Source organism: Lontra canadensis, unplaced genomic scaffold (genome assembly GCF_010015895.1).
Source record: "Lontra canadensis isolate GAN:19392208 unplaced genomic scaffold, GSC_riverotter_1.0 scaffold114, whole genome shotgun sequence".
NCBI lineage: Eukaryota > Metazoa > Chordata > Mammalia > Carnivora > Mustelidae > Lontra > Lontra canadensis.
In genome coordinates this window covers 2,986,015-3,001,331 of record NW_022631108.1, presented here as the reverse complement: position 1 = coordinate 3,001,331, position 15,317 = coordinate 2,986,015, and the positions used below count along the sequence as shown (strand labels likewise).

General features: G+C 38.2%; 1 protein-coding gene across 5 annotated transcripts in view; it reads left to right on the top strand.

Annotated features, from left to right (window-relative positions):
* Window positions 1–15,317, top strand: part of BRWD3 (bromodomain and WD repeat domain containing 3) — a 208,281-nt gene that overhangs the window by 88,391 nt on the left and 104,573 nt on the right. For 3 of the 5 annotated variants that reach the window (XM_032840638.1, XM_032840636.1, XM_032840635.1), the window contains exon 12: window positions 10,774–10,812. The exons of 1 other annotated variant lie outside the window; for it this stretch is intronic. In XM_032840638.1, the coding sequence (XP_032696529.1) occupies window positions 10,774–10,812 (39 nt within the window). Of the gene's footprint in view, window positions 1–10,773; window positions 10,813–14,844; window positions 14,981–15,317 lie in introns of those variants that run through there. One more of the 5 variants, XM_032840639.1, reaches the window with a different exon arrangement.

The window sequence follows — 15,317 nt, the reverse complement described above, 5'->3', positions numbered from 1 at the left end:
TGATGGTATTTTGATCAGGACTGCATTGAATGTGTAGATTGTTTTGGGTAGTGTAGACATTTTCACAATATTTGTTCTTCCAATCCATAAGCATAGAATATTTTTGCATTTCTTTGTGTCTTCCTCAATTTCTTTCATGAGTGCTCTATTTTCTGAGTACAGATCCTTTCCTCTTGGGTTAGGATTATTCCTAGGTATCTTGATGGGTTTTGGTGCAATTGTAAATGGGATCGACACCTTAATTTCTCTTTATTCTGTAACATTGTTAATGTATGGAAATGCAACTGATTTCTGTGCATTGATTTTATTTCTTGCCATGTTGCTGAATTGCTATATGAGTTCTAGCAATTTTGTGGTGGAATTTTTTGGGGGTTTTCACATAAAGTATCATGTCATCTGCAGAGTGAGAGTTTGATTTTTTTCTTTGCCTATTTTGATGCCTTTTATTTCTTTTTGTCTGATTGCTGAGGCTAGGAATTCTAGTACTATGATGAATAGCAGCAATGATAGTGGACACTCCTGCCATGTTCCTGACCTCAGGAGAAAAGCTCCAGTTTTTCCCCATTGAGAATGATATTTGCTGTGTGCTTTTCATGGATAGCTTTTATGATATTGAGGTATGTTCACTCTATCCCTACGTTGTGAAGGGTTGTAATCAGGAAAGGATACTGTACTTTGTAAGATGCTTTTTCTGCATCTTTTGAGAGGATCATATGGTTCTTCTTTCTTTTATTTATGCAGTGTATCACATTGCTTGATTTGTAAATGTTGACTCACCCTTGCAGCCCAGGAATAAATCCCATCTGGTCATGGTGAAAATCCTTTTATTGTACTTTTGGATCCTATTAGCTAGTATGTTGGTGAGAATTTTTGCATCAGTGTTCATCAGGGATATTCTTCCGTGATTCTCCTTTTTGATGGGGTCTTTGTCTGGTTTTGGGATCAAGATAATGCTGGCCTCATAGAAAGAGTTTGCGAGTTTTCCTTCCATTTTCTAATTCTTGAAACAGCTTCAGAAGAATAGGCATTAATTCTTCTTTAACTGTTTGGTAGAATTCTTCTGAGAAGCTCTCTGCCACTCAGCTCTTGGTTGTTGAGAGATATTTGATGACTGCTTCAATTTCCTTACTAGTCATGGGTCTGTTCAGTTTTTCTATTTCTTCCTGTTTCAGTTTTGTTCATTTATATGTCTCTAGGAATGCATCTGTTTCTTCCAGATTGCCTAATTTGTTGGCATATACTTGCTCGTATGTTCTTACGATTTCATGCCTCCATTTTTATTGCATCTCATTAATAGCCTTTTTGTTTCTTTGGTGTTGGTTGTGATCTCTCCTCTTTTATTCATGATTTTGTTAATTTGGGTCCTTTCTCTTTTCTTATTGTTAAGTTTGGCCAGGGGCTTATCAATCTTATTAATTCTTTCAAAGAACCAGTTCCTAGTTTTGTTGATCTGTTCTACTGATCTTTTAGTTTCTGTTTCATTGATTTCCACTCTAATCTTTATTAGTTGTCTTCTCCTGCTGGATTTAAGCTTTATTTGCTGTTTTTTCTCCAGCTCCTTTAGGTGTAAAGGGAGGTTGTGCTTTTGAGACCGTTCTTTTTCCTTAAGAAAGTCTTGTGTTGCAATATACTCCCTTCTTAGGACCATCTTTGCTACACCCCTTACGTTTTGAACAGTTGTATTTTCATTTTCATTTGTTTTCATGATTTTTAAAAAAAAAATTCTTCTTTAACTTCCTGGTTGATCCATCCATTCTTTAGTAAGATGCTCTTTTGCTTCCATCTGTTTGAGTTCTTTCCAAATTTCCTCTTTTGATTGAGTTCCAGTTTCAAAGCACTGTGTTCTGAAAATATGTAGGAATGATCCCAATCCTTTTGTACCAGTTAAGACCTGATTTGTGACCCAGTATATGATCTATTCTGGAGAATGTTCCATGTGCACTTGAGAAGAATGTGTATTCTTCCCTTTAGGATGGAATGTTCTGAATATATCCGTGAATTCCATCTGGTCCTGTGTGTCAAAGAAAGCCCTTATCTCCTTGTTTATCTTCTGCTTAGACAGACAAACTGTCCATTGCAATTAGGGAGGTGTTAAAATCGCCTACTATTATTGTATTATTTTTGATGTGTTTTCTTGGTTTTGTTATTAATTGGCTTATGTTATTGGCTGCTCCCATGTTAGGGACATAAATATCTACAGTTTTAGATCTTCTTGTTGGATAAACCCTTGAATTATGATATAGTGTCCTTCCTTATCTCTTATTAAGGTCTTTGTTTTAAAATCTAATTTGTCTGGTATAAAGATGGCCACCCAGCTTTCTTTGATGTCCATTCACTTGATAAATGGTATCCACCCCTGTCACTTTAAATCTGGAGGTTTCTTTGGGTTTAAAATTAATCTCTTACAGATAGCATATTGATGAGTCTTGCTTTTGTATCCAATCTGAATCCCTGTGTCTTTGAATGGGACATTTTAGCCCATTTACATTCAGAGTAACTATTGAAGAATGTGAATTGAGTAAAATTGTATTATCTGTATAGTGACTGTTTATATATATTATATATATAAAATCTTATATATAATATATATAACATATATCTGTATTATTTTTGGGCTCTCTCCTTGTTTAGAGAATCCCTTATAATATTTCCTGTAGGGCTGGTTTGGTGATCACAAATTTTTAGTTTCTGTTTGTCCTGGAAGCCTTTTTATCAGTCCTTCTATTTTGAGTGACATCCTAGCTGGCAGACGTATTCTTGGCTGCATATTTTTCTCATTTAGCACCCTGAAGTTATCATGCCAGTCCCTTTTGGCCTGCTAGGTCTCTGTTGATAGGTCTGCTGGCAGTGTAGTGTTTCTACCGTTGTAGGTGACATAGAGATCTCTTGTCCCTGGCTGCTTTTAAGATTTTCCCTTTGTCTCTGAGATTTTTAAGTTTCGCTATTATATGTCGGAGTTTTGACCTGTTTTTTCCTTTTTCTTTCTTTTTTTTGAAGATTCCATTTTTTTAAATTTAATTTCTTTTCAGTGTAACAGAATTCATTGTTTATGCACCACACCCAGTACTCCATGCAATATGTGCCCTCTATAATAGCCACCACCAGGCTCCCCCAGCCTCCCACCCCCCGCCCCTTCATAACCCTCAGATTGTTTTTCAGAGTCCATAGTCTCTCATGGTTCATCTCCCCCTCCAATTTCCCTCAACTCCCTTCTCCTCTCCATTTCCCCATCTCCTCCATGTTATTTCTTATGCTCCACAAATAAGTGAAACCCTATGATAATTGACTCTCTCTGCTTGACTTATTTCACTCAGCATAATCTCTTCTAGTCTCATCCATGTTGATATAAAAGTTGGGTATTTAATTTTAATAGATCAAATTATTGATTTTCTGTGTCTACTAGAGTTAGATGCCTGTTTCCTTCCCCAGATTAGGGAAGTTCTCCACTATTATTTCCTCCAGTATACCTTCTCCCCAGCCCCCATTTCCTCTTCTGGGATCCCAATTTTTCTAATATTTTTTTCACCTCATTGTATCACTTACATCTCAAATTCTCCTCTCCTGATCCAGTAGTTGTATATCTCTTTCTCTCAGCATCTTTATTCTTCATCATTTTGTCTTCTATATCACTAATTCTCTCTTCTGCCTCATTTATCCTAGCAGTTAGAGCCTCCATTTGCTATTGCATCTCACTAATAGCCTTTTCGTTTTTGACTTGGTTATATTTTAGTTCTTTTATTTTTCCAGAAAGGGATTTTCTAGTGTCTCTTATACTTTTTTCAAGCCCAGATACTATCTTTGCAATCATTTTTTCTGAACTCTTGATCTGACATCTTATTTCCATCCCAATCGGGTCCCTGGCAGTCAGTACTGCCTCTTATTCTCCTTTTTGACGTGAGTTTTTTTCCATTTTGTCATTCTATCTAGAGGAGAATAGCTGAATGAGAGAACAAAATACTAAAATGGCAACAACAACCCCAGAGAATTATATATTAAACAAATCAGAAGAAATCTGAAACCAAGAGTTAAAAAAAAGGGAAAAAGGAAGAAAAAAGAGAATATAATCAGACAGGTGAGCAGAATAGAACAATACACTGGGTTCTTTTGTGTATTTTGGTCTGTTTTTTAGAAAACTAGATCCCAACATTGTCAAGAAGGAAAAACATATATGTACAAAAATAAATCCAATGAAAAGATAGAATGTAACTATAAATATGGAAATCATATATAAGAATACAACAAAAGAGGAGAAGAAAACAACTGCAGAGAAAATAATGGAAGTGAGATAGACAGGTGAATAGAACAAAGAAGTACACTATCCTATGAGTTTATTTTGGTCAGTTTGTTAGAAGAAATTACATCTCAAAATTTTAAGGAAAGAAAACCTTATATATACAAAAATAAAATTAAATAAATTGAGAATAGAGAATATACAAAACTAAAATACCTTGAAGGGCTAGAATATGAGTGTAAACATGAAAATTATAAAAGACTTTAACAAAATAAAAAAAAAGAAAACAGAAAAAGATGAAATAAAAAAACAAAACAAAGCAAAACAAAACCAAACATAAAAGAGAAAATGATCTGACAGGTGACTAGAACAGAGGCGTACACTAGATTTTGGGGGGCGGGTATAGCTTAGTGGTAGAGCATTTGATTGCACTAGATTTGGGGTGTATTTTGTTCTGTTAGAAGAAACTGCTTCCCAAAATTATAAATCAAAAAAAACTTATGTATACACACAAATAAGATTAAATACAATGAAGGGATAGGATATAATTGTAAAAATGAACATTTAAAAACATTTTTAAAACAAATTGATAAAATAAGAAATTTTGTTGAAAATCAAAAGAAAAACAATTAAAAAATGTTAAGGTTGAAAAGCTAAGGAATCATGTGAAAAAGGCCATGAATTCTATGTGCTGTATTCCCCTAGAGCTGGAATTTTGTTTTGCAGTTCTCCTTGATTGGTAAACTTGGTCTTGGCTGGATGTTCTTCCTGATCTTCTGGGAGAGGGGCCTGTTGCATTGATTCTCAAGTGTATTTGCTCTAGGCAGAATTTTACAGCCCTTGCCAGGGGGCCAGGCTATTATCTCCTCTGGTTTGCTGTAACTGGCTTTTTTTTTCCCTGAAGCCTTTCCTCACAGTCTCAGACGATAAGAATGAAAATGTCTGCTTCCTAATCTCTAGCCTCAGAATCTAACACTTGGGGCTGCACTCCTCAATGTGCCCTCGGAAAAACAGATAATCACTCCTATCTCCCTGGTCTCTGTCTACACTCCCTGTTCACCCAGCCTATGGTTGAGTGTTTCTGTCTCAGGCAAGCTACCCCTTTTGGAGTCTCTGAACACTACAGATTTCTCCTGGGTGCTCCTATACTGCTCCTCTTGGGGGAGGGAGGGTGTCTCACAGGTTCTGCTGCTTATTGGGCCCCTTCTTAGAGAGCAGTCACCTGAATTCTGCATTTCACAGTTTATGGCTATCCTGAGCTGAGAGCCCACTTCTGTGCCCATTCTTTGCAGCTGGGTTTTTCACTCCGATTCTTGGGAGCTCTGCCACACTCAGGCACCCCTGGTCTCCCTGTGACCTTGAGTATCCTGAGACCACACTTTCCTATCTGGGGATCCACCCTGACCTCATCCCTCACTGGAGCAGACTTCTAAAAGTTCTGATTTTTTGTTCTGCTGCTATATTACTTGGGAGCAGCTGGATGACAGAGGCTCCTTACCCCCATGTCTATCTTCCCATTTATCACCTCAGATTCACTTCTCCACATCTTTTACCTTGCAGAAAGTTGTTTTCTATTCATATAGTTGCAGCAATTTTATTCTTTGGTCCCTGGTTGAGTTTGCAGGCATTCAGAATGATTTGATACTTATCTAGCTGAATTCCTGGGACCAGATGAAATTTTGTCTCCTACTCCTATACCATCTTGGACTCAGATATGGATAAGTTCTCAAAACATACAGTTTCCTAAGACTGAATGATAAAGAAATAAAAAATCTGTATTGATTGATTGCTAGAAAGGAGACCGAATCAGTAATCAAAACCCATCTAACATAAAAAGTCCATAAACAGATGGCTTCACTGAATAGTGCTAACCATTGAAAGATTTAATCACTGTCCCCAGACTCTTCCTAAAAATTAAGGGGATGCTTCCAAACTCATTTTACAAGGTCAATTTCTGATAACAAAAAAAAAGCAGACAAGGACACTGAAAATGAGGAAATTGCAAGCCAATATCCCTGATGTATAGAGATGCAAAAATCTTCCAAAAAATATTAGTGAACTGAATTCAACAATGCATTCAAAGGATCACATACTATGATCAGGTGGAGATTCCTACAAGCAAGAATGATTCAACATCTGCAAATCAATCAACCTGATACACCACATTGCAAAATTAAGGATAAAAATCATATCATCATCTCAATAGTTGCAGCAAAAGTATTTGACAATATTCCACATTTGTTTATGATAAAATCTCAATTGTGACAGAAGGAACTGATTATAATAAAGGTCATATATGACAGATCCACAGCTAACATCATACTTAGTGTTGAAAAGGTGAAATCTTTTCTCTAAGATCAGGAACAAGACAAGGATGTCCATTTTTGCCACTTTATTCAACATAGTATTGGAACTCCTAGCAACAGTAATTAGCCATGTAAAAGAGGTAATAGGCATCCAGGTTGGAAAGGAAGAAGTAAAACTAACTATTTGCAAGTAACATAGTTCTATATATAGAAAACCCTAAAGGTTCCACTAAAAAAATTATTAGAACTCATAAATATATTTAGTAAAGTTGCAGGATAGAAAATCTATATGCAGAAATCTTTTGTGTTTCTATACACTGAGAACAGACTATCAGAAAAAAATATATATATATACTAAGAAAACAGTCCCATTTACAATTGCTAGAAGCAATTTCAGATTTCAATTTCTAATTCTTTAGAAAAGAATGACATACCTAGGAATAAATTTAACCAAAGAAACGTAGATCTACACACTGAAAGCCAGAACTGATGAAAGAAATTGAAGAAGACAAATAAATGGAAAGATATTCCATGCTCACAAACTGGAAGAATTAATATCATGTCCAGGCTGGCTGCCCAAAGTTATCTAGAGGTTACATGCAATCCCCATCAAAATCAAAATCCCAGTGGCAATTTTTAGAACTGGAACAGATATTTAGAACTGGAACAGATATAGAATTTGTAGAAATCACAGAAGATCACAAGTATCCAAAACAAACTTAAGAAAGGAGAACAAAACTGGAGGCATCACACTTTCTGATTTTTAACTGTACTACAAAGTTCTAGTCATCAAAACAGTATGGTATTGGCTGTAAAACGGACAAATAGATCAATGGAAGAAAATAAGGAACCCAGATATAAACCTGCACATACACGGTCAATTAATTTACAGTGAAGGAGCCAAGAATATACAATGGAGAAATGGTACTTTCTTCAGTAAGTAGTGTTGGAAAAACTGGATAGCCATATGCAAAAGAATGAAGCTCTGGACCACTATTTTACACAATACACCAAAATTAACTCAAAAGTAAGACCTACGTGTAATCAAAATTCCTAGAAGAAGACGTATGCAGTTGTTACTTTGTAATCCTCTTAGGAGCTTATTGAGTGTAATCTGAAACTGGCCCCTATACTCAGAGGACAAGGAGGTAGGACACTCCAGGTTGGTAAGTGATAGTTTTAATAAGTAAAAGGAACTTACATGTAAGGCATGTCTTGGGTGGCAGCAAGACAAATGGATCCCCATGACCACCCACCAAATCTTAAAAGTTTAGCAAGAGACCTTAACTGGGTCCAGTCAAGTATACTCTGCAGGTATTCTCAGCACCACATCATTATCTCAAGGCTTTGTCCTTGGAGCAACCTCTGGAAGCAGGAAAGGTAAGAGGAACCCACATTCCAAGGGAGGAGGTAGCAAGCCTTTGATTGCCTGGGGTCCAGCTCGCAGGTCAGCTGGTCGTCACATCTTTTCAATGACCTTCCCCAACATTCCACCCCTCATGACCAGCTTTTATAAGCTCATGTGCTCCCTTGTGAAATGAGCCTTAAGTGTTCAGCAAGGTGTTTTTTTTAAAGATTTTATTTATTTATTTGACAGAGATCAAAAGTAGGCAGAGAGGCAGACAGAGAGAGAGAGGAAGGGAAGCAGGCTACCCGCCAAGCAGAGAGCCCAATGTGGGGCTCAATCCCAGGACCCTGGGATCATGATGTGAGCCGAAGGCAGAGGCTTTAACCCACTGAGCCACCCAGGCGCCCCACAGCAAGGGGTTTTATTGGCATGGAGTGGCTCCTTTGGTGACTGGCTTGCTGCATTGGAGTCTAATGCCACAGCAACAATACAGGTGCATGTAAGGAAACACAGATTAAATAAGACGGTGATTACAAAATCGATGACAATTCTTTTATAAGAGCCCTTGATCTGAGCTATTGATTTATTAAGTCTCCTAAGCTGAGGATTGGATTACTTAGGGCATTCACTTGTATGTCATGTGATTTAATAAAGATGACACATGAGCAGATTCATTGGGGTGAACACACATTGTGTTTGGTTAATGGCACACGTACCTCCTTATGAGTCAGTAAGAATGTCTAAGGCCATTTTATTTTGGAGTACAGCTTTATAAGTAATAAGTACAGCTTACCAGAGACATTTCAGTATTCATTAAGGACAGGTTTTATTGCTATCATTCAGTGCTTGCTGAGTGAATTTATTAAGGGTTTCACGTTTGCTATTAATGTCTTCTAAATCTAAGCCACTGGAGGGGACAAAGACCGTGGCAAAATGGTCTTATCAGTGGAAAAAACAAACATTTCCCCTGACTTTGAGGAAAGGGAGGTTAGCACCTTTAGAAACTTGACCTGGTTGTACATACCATACATGTTGTCCAGGGGAGGCAGCACTGTCAGGTGTGAAGACATGAACTGGGGACAGGATATGCCATTACCAGGACCCCCGTTTTCTCTATTATTTCCATGGTACATGCTTCTTTTCAGATATAGTGCATTTTAACAGTTCCAGCTGCAGCAGGAAAGGAAGATCTTAGTGGAGATTGAGTGGTTCTTTACCTAAGGGTGTGAAGGAACTCACCTGTCTCAGTGGGGTATTGCATTGTAAATTTTAGTAGATAATTCCTTTTTCAAGAATGAGGGCTGTGATTTCCACAACATAGTATGTTGATCCACTGTGAGATTTTGGGCATTGGTTGTTTCCAGAAACTTCTATATCTTTACAGTATTGGGTCCCTGAGCGGGGATCCCTTGTCTGGCATATGAGGCAATAGGCCCTATTGTTTGGTCATTTAAATATGTTAAAACCTAAGACAGTACTTTTTGTCCAGTTGGCCGAGGTAGCTTTGCCTGTTAAGTATTTAATGTGCTGTTTTGATACCCATTTTCCTTTCTACCAATCCTGCTGCTTGTCGTTGTAGGGGAGATGGAACTTTTGTTTAATGTCACATTTTATTATTCATTCTTGCACATCCTGGCCTTTCAAATGTGACCTCTGATAATTATGTGTTTGAAGGGGTTTTTACATATATGGTACTCAGTTCCTTAATCCCCTAATGATGACAGCCTGGTTTGTAGGGTGGCAGGGAAAAGTGTGGGTTAGACCAGATACAATATCTGCATAAACCAAGGCATATTTAGAACCCTCACTTAGAGGAGGCCAATATAATCAATTTGCCAATTTCTCACAGGTTAGGAATTCCGGTGGATGGCCTGATTCTTTTGGCAGTTGCCTTTGGTGTTATTTAGGACACACAGCATGCTGTTACTACTTTAATCAAGTCAGTGTACTATGAGGGCAGTCTGGCATCTTTGGCAATATGCCATCCTACTTGGGCATTGTGGGAGCCACTCTTTATATGCACCCAATCTGCCTAAACTACTGACGGGTCAGTAGCTAGGGCTCATTCCCAAGCTACGGCACCAACTTCCTGATTGCTAGAAGGGTGTCAGTGTCTTAAGAACTGGGACATGAAAAACATTGAGAATCACGTCAGGCTCTTGAAGAAGGACCCGAATGTCATATTATATATATCTTGACCCCACAAAGACTTTTTAATGATGAGCTTTCCATTGTTCAAGCCATAATTTTAATCCCTCAAAATAGTCTAATTATCAGTACAAAGGGTTAATGGCAAGGGCTCCTGAGTGATCAGTAGCCAAACCACTATAAGCTCAGTATACTAGTTGCTATACTGGCTGCTGTGTGAGAAGTTTTACCTGGAGGAGCACTGTGTACATTGCTAGGCACTGTTGCTCTATGGGGGTATTGAGGTTTTGCGCCTTTCCAGAGCTGGAACCAAAATTCCAGGGGCATTCTCCCCTTTTGTTATCTCTGCCATAGTGTCTGTCCCATATCTTTTGGAGTCATGGACACATCCAATTAAAAAGTAGCAATACTTACGAGATGCCCAGAGCTTTAATCTGTTTTATTATTTTTGCCTTCTCAAAGGCAACATGCTGCTATTGCCCTCAGTCTTATATGTGTCCTTTTTTACCAGGCAGCATAAGGAATGGGAGTACTGTGCCAGGTAGACATTAAAAGTCTTCCAAAACCCCAAAATCCCTATAAAGGACTGCACCTCTTTCCCATTCTTAGAAGTTGGAGAGCCTTGTACCTTTTCAGTTACAGCTTTATGAGTCTTAGCTGACCAGATCATACCTTAAAACTTCTAGCAGTGTGTAGGCATTGCATTTTCTTGGGTTCATTGCCCATCTTCTTCCTCACAGATGTTCCTGAGCAAAGCCTGCAGGTGTCCTGCAGCAGAGGTAAAATCTTTACACGTTAACATTGTATTATCAGTGTATTGGGCCCATTTTGCTGATGTGGGGAAGGAGAACAGGGATAGGTCCCCAGCTACCATTGTATGACATATCCTGGCACTTGTACACATAATTTTAGGGGAGCACTTGTAAAGTTCATTATCTCTCCAACATGAAAGCAATTTAATCTTAGTTATCAGAAACCCATTAAATTCTCTTCCATGAGTGTTCTTAAAGATGAAGCACTGTTGTAGGGACACTTTATGCAAAGCATCAGAGCAAAACAGTAACTGCAAATGACAGAAAACTAAAAATGGTCATTTGATTTGATGAGGGTTCATTATTATGCAATGGACAAGAGAACTATAGCTGTATTCTTAAAAGCCCCTCCCTTTTTTTCTGGCAATGTTTTTGTTATCTCCAGAGGTATTTATATTTCAAAGACATGATAAGATTTATAAACTTAAGGGGACAGAGAAAGACGTAAGTTTTCTCCTAGGAGTTTTGGGGTAATTGCTATTTAAAAGTAGGGGTCAGAAGGTATGGGGCATTTTGTCTGTTTCCTCATCAGTTACCATAGCATCCTCCTCTTCATTTTCATCGTTTTCTGTAAGATTCCACCTCATAGCATCCTAGTCAGGCTTTCTCATAAGTTCTCATATCTTAATACATTGTACCCTCTTTGCTTTGTAAAACAGGACACTAAGGTCTCCAATTTATTACTTTCCTTTTCCATCTTGTCTGCCAGCCCCAGGGCTAGCAGAGTAGTGGACAGTCACATGCCCTTTTTTTTTTTTCATTTTATTTCTTTTCAGTGTTCCAGGATTCATTGTTTATGCACCACACCCAGTGCTCCTTGCAATAACATACCCTCTGTAATACCCCGCCACCAGGCTCACCCAACCCCCCAAACCCCTCCCCTCTAAAACCCTGTTTGTTTCTCAGCGTCCACAGTCTCTCTTGATTTGTCTCCCCCTCCGATTTCCCTCAACTCACTTCTCCTTTTTTTTTTTGTTTTAAAGATTTTATTTATTTATTTGACAGAGGGAGAGAGATCACAAGTAGGCAGAGAGGCAGACAGAGAGAGAGGAGGAAGCAGGCCCCCTGCTGAGCAGAGAGCCCAATGTGGGGCTCGATCCCAGGACCCTGAGATCATGACCTGAGCCAAAGGCAGAGGCTTTAACCCACTGAGCCACTCAGGTGCCCCTCACTTCTCCTTTTCTAAACTCAGCTCTTCTAACTTTCTTCAGCCTCTAGTTAGGCATCAGTGGCCAGCTGAACTACCCACAGCAGAAGCCCACTATAGCAACCATGTTTCCCTTCTCTGTCCCATTGTGGTATGTGCATTTCCTCCAAGTTTACCTTAGATTGGCTGGCATTTTCTGGGTGTCCGCATATTCATGTAGTAGTCCATAGGCATCTAAAATACAGGCCACATTTCCTTACAAAGAAGTTGATGGCTAATTTGGGGTTTTTCCTGTGGATGCCTCATTCCCAAAGCCCATTTCTTTGGTCTCTGTGCTGGCTTGCCAATTGTCTTTACAGCCCTCTTGCGAGCTTCATAGCTATAATCTGAAACTGACCCCTATACTCAGAGGGCAAGGAAAGACCAAAGAAAGAGGTAGTCCACTCTGGGTTGGTAGGTGGTAGTTTTAATTAGCAAAGGGAATTTAAATATGAAGTTTGTTTTGGGTGGCAGCAGAATGAATGGATCTTTGTGCCTGCCCACCAAATCTTTTTTTTTAAATTTTATTTATTAGTTACTTGAGAGAGAGACAGACAGAGATAGAGAGAGGGAGGAGGGAGGAGAAGCAGGGAGGAGAGGGAGAAGCAGGCTCCCCGCCAAGCAGGGAGCCTTATGCAGGACTCGATTCCAGGACCAGGATCATGACCCAAGCAGATGGCTGCTGCTTAACTGACTGAGCCACCCAGGTGCCCCCAACCTACCCACCAAATCTTAAAAGTTTATAAAGAAGCCTTAACTGGGTTCATTCAAGTATACTGTGCAGGTGTTCTCAGTATCACATCATCGTCTCAAGGCTGTGTCCTTAGAGCAGCCTCTGGGAGCAGGAAAGGCAAGTGGAACGTATATCCTAGGATAGGGAAGAGGGTAAGGAGCCCGTAATTGCCTGGGGTCCAGCTCCCAGGTAACCTGGTGGTCGTATCTTTTTCATGACCCTCTCCAGCACTGGTACGGTCCTTGACATTGGTCTTAGTGATTTTTTAAAAAATTCTGGCTCTAAGTGTAAGGGAGACAAAAGCAAAAATGAACAAATGGGGCTACTTCTTAGTAAAAAGCTAGTGCACAGTGAAGGAAAACATCAATAAAACAAAAAGGCAACCTAGTAAATGGGAAACGATATTTGTAAATAATTTATCTATTAAGGGGTTAATATCCAAAATATATAAAGGACTCATATAACTCAATAACAAGAAACAACCCAATTATAAAATGGGCAGAGGAACTAAATAGACACTTTCTTTTTTTCTAAAGAAGATATAATGATGGCTAATAGGCACATGAAAACATGTTCCACATCACTAATTATCAGTGAAATGAAAACCACAATGTGATATCATCTCACACCTATTAGAATGGCTATTATCAAAAAGGCAAGAAGTAACAAGTGTTGGAGAATATGTGAAGAAAAAGATACTCTTATATGTTATTGGTGGGAATGTAAATGTAAATTGGTGTAGCCACTATGGAAAGCAGTATGGAGATTTGTCAAAAAATTAAAAAGAGAATGACCGCAGGATCCAGATATTCCACTTCTGAGTATTTATTGATGAATACAAAAACACTAATTCAAGTAGATATATGCACCCCTATGTTCATTGCAGCAGTATTTATAGTAGCCAGAATATGGAAACAACCTAAGTGTCCATCCATGGATGAATGGATAAAGATGTGGTACACACACACACACACACACACACACACACTGGAATGCTACTCAGCCACACATAAGGAAATCTTGCCATTTGTGACAATATGGATGGATCTTGAGGGTATTTATTATGCTAAGTGAAAAATCTGATGGAAAAAGGCAAATAACATGATTTTACTATATATGGCTTCTAAAATAACAAAACAAATGGATAAACCAAACCAAACAAAAAGAAACTCATAGATACACAGATCCATGATTACCAGAGGAGAAAATGTGTTGGGGGATGGGTGAGAGAGCTTATTTGTATGGTGGTGGATGGTAACTAACAGTGGTGATTACTTTGTAGTATATGCAAATATCAAATTATAATATTTACAGCTGAAACTTATATAATGCTGTATGCCCATTTTACCTCAAATAATAAAAGACATATTAAGTATATCTTGAGGAAAAAAATAATTTACTAATTTAGCTTGTTGATTTTAGTTTAATTATTTTCAGAATGCCATCACAGACTCCTGAAATCTAATCCTACTTAGTTATCAACAACAGCAGGGAACAGCTTTATGCCTGGGTGACAGCCATTGGTGACTGGACCTTTTCCTCAAAGCTATTTGCACTTTCTTTATTTAGGAAGCTTGGCGCCAGTAGTGTTTTTTTTCATATCTCTGTGTACCTTTCATCTCTTTCTACTCTTCCTTTCCTTACCTTTTTCTCTAAATAATTATTCACTGTGGAATATGGGAGTACTTGTTTTTCAGCTCACTGTACACCTCATATACCTTATTGTCAAAGCTGTATAGTCAGCAATTGAAAGCACTCATCTTTGCAAGTCTTAATTAAGATTACTGTTTTCAGTACTATTGACCTCTCATTTGGAATACTATTAGTGCACATCAACAAAATACACACAGTTTCCCTGAATCATCACTATTAGAAAAAGATACTTTGTGAGTTACAAAATCAGTCATGTTCCTGAAATTTGTAATAAAAGAGACCTGTTAGAAACCTTCTTGAGCTTTTGGAAACAATCTCCTGGTTTTGTCCTCTCCCATAAACATAACTGAACAGTTACTTATAAACCATTACTGAACCAAGCTGAGCTCTCACCTTGCTGTTACTTATTCCTAGATACTAAAATCCTGGAGTATTATTTAAATTGTGAAAGAGAAAAACTTAGGAAATATATAAAGATCTCAATCTGAGACTATCCATTGGGAGAAATCCATTTGTACTAGAGTATGCAAAGGAGGCATCTTTACAATTACCACCCAAGCAGGGTATGTATACAAGTGCAGTCAAGCTTATTGAGAGCTGAGTGAAAAGGTGGTAGTAGAAACAACGGGCAAGAATTGAGTTGGGGGAAAGATGAAGAAAAATTGATTAGTAGAGTTTTGTGCGTTTTTTTGCCAGGATGCTGCTATGACAAAGTCAGAAAGCCTAAATACTCCCTGTTGAAGTCAGTGGCTACTGTTAGTCACTGAAAATAAGATGTACTTTCAGAACATCTAAAACCAGTTATTTTTTTTTTAAACCAGTTATTGCAATTGGCAGTGAGAATACAGAATCTGTCAAATAAATACTATAGTGAAATCACAGAACAGTGTAAATATACCT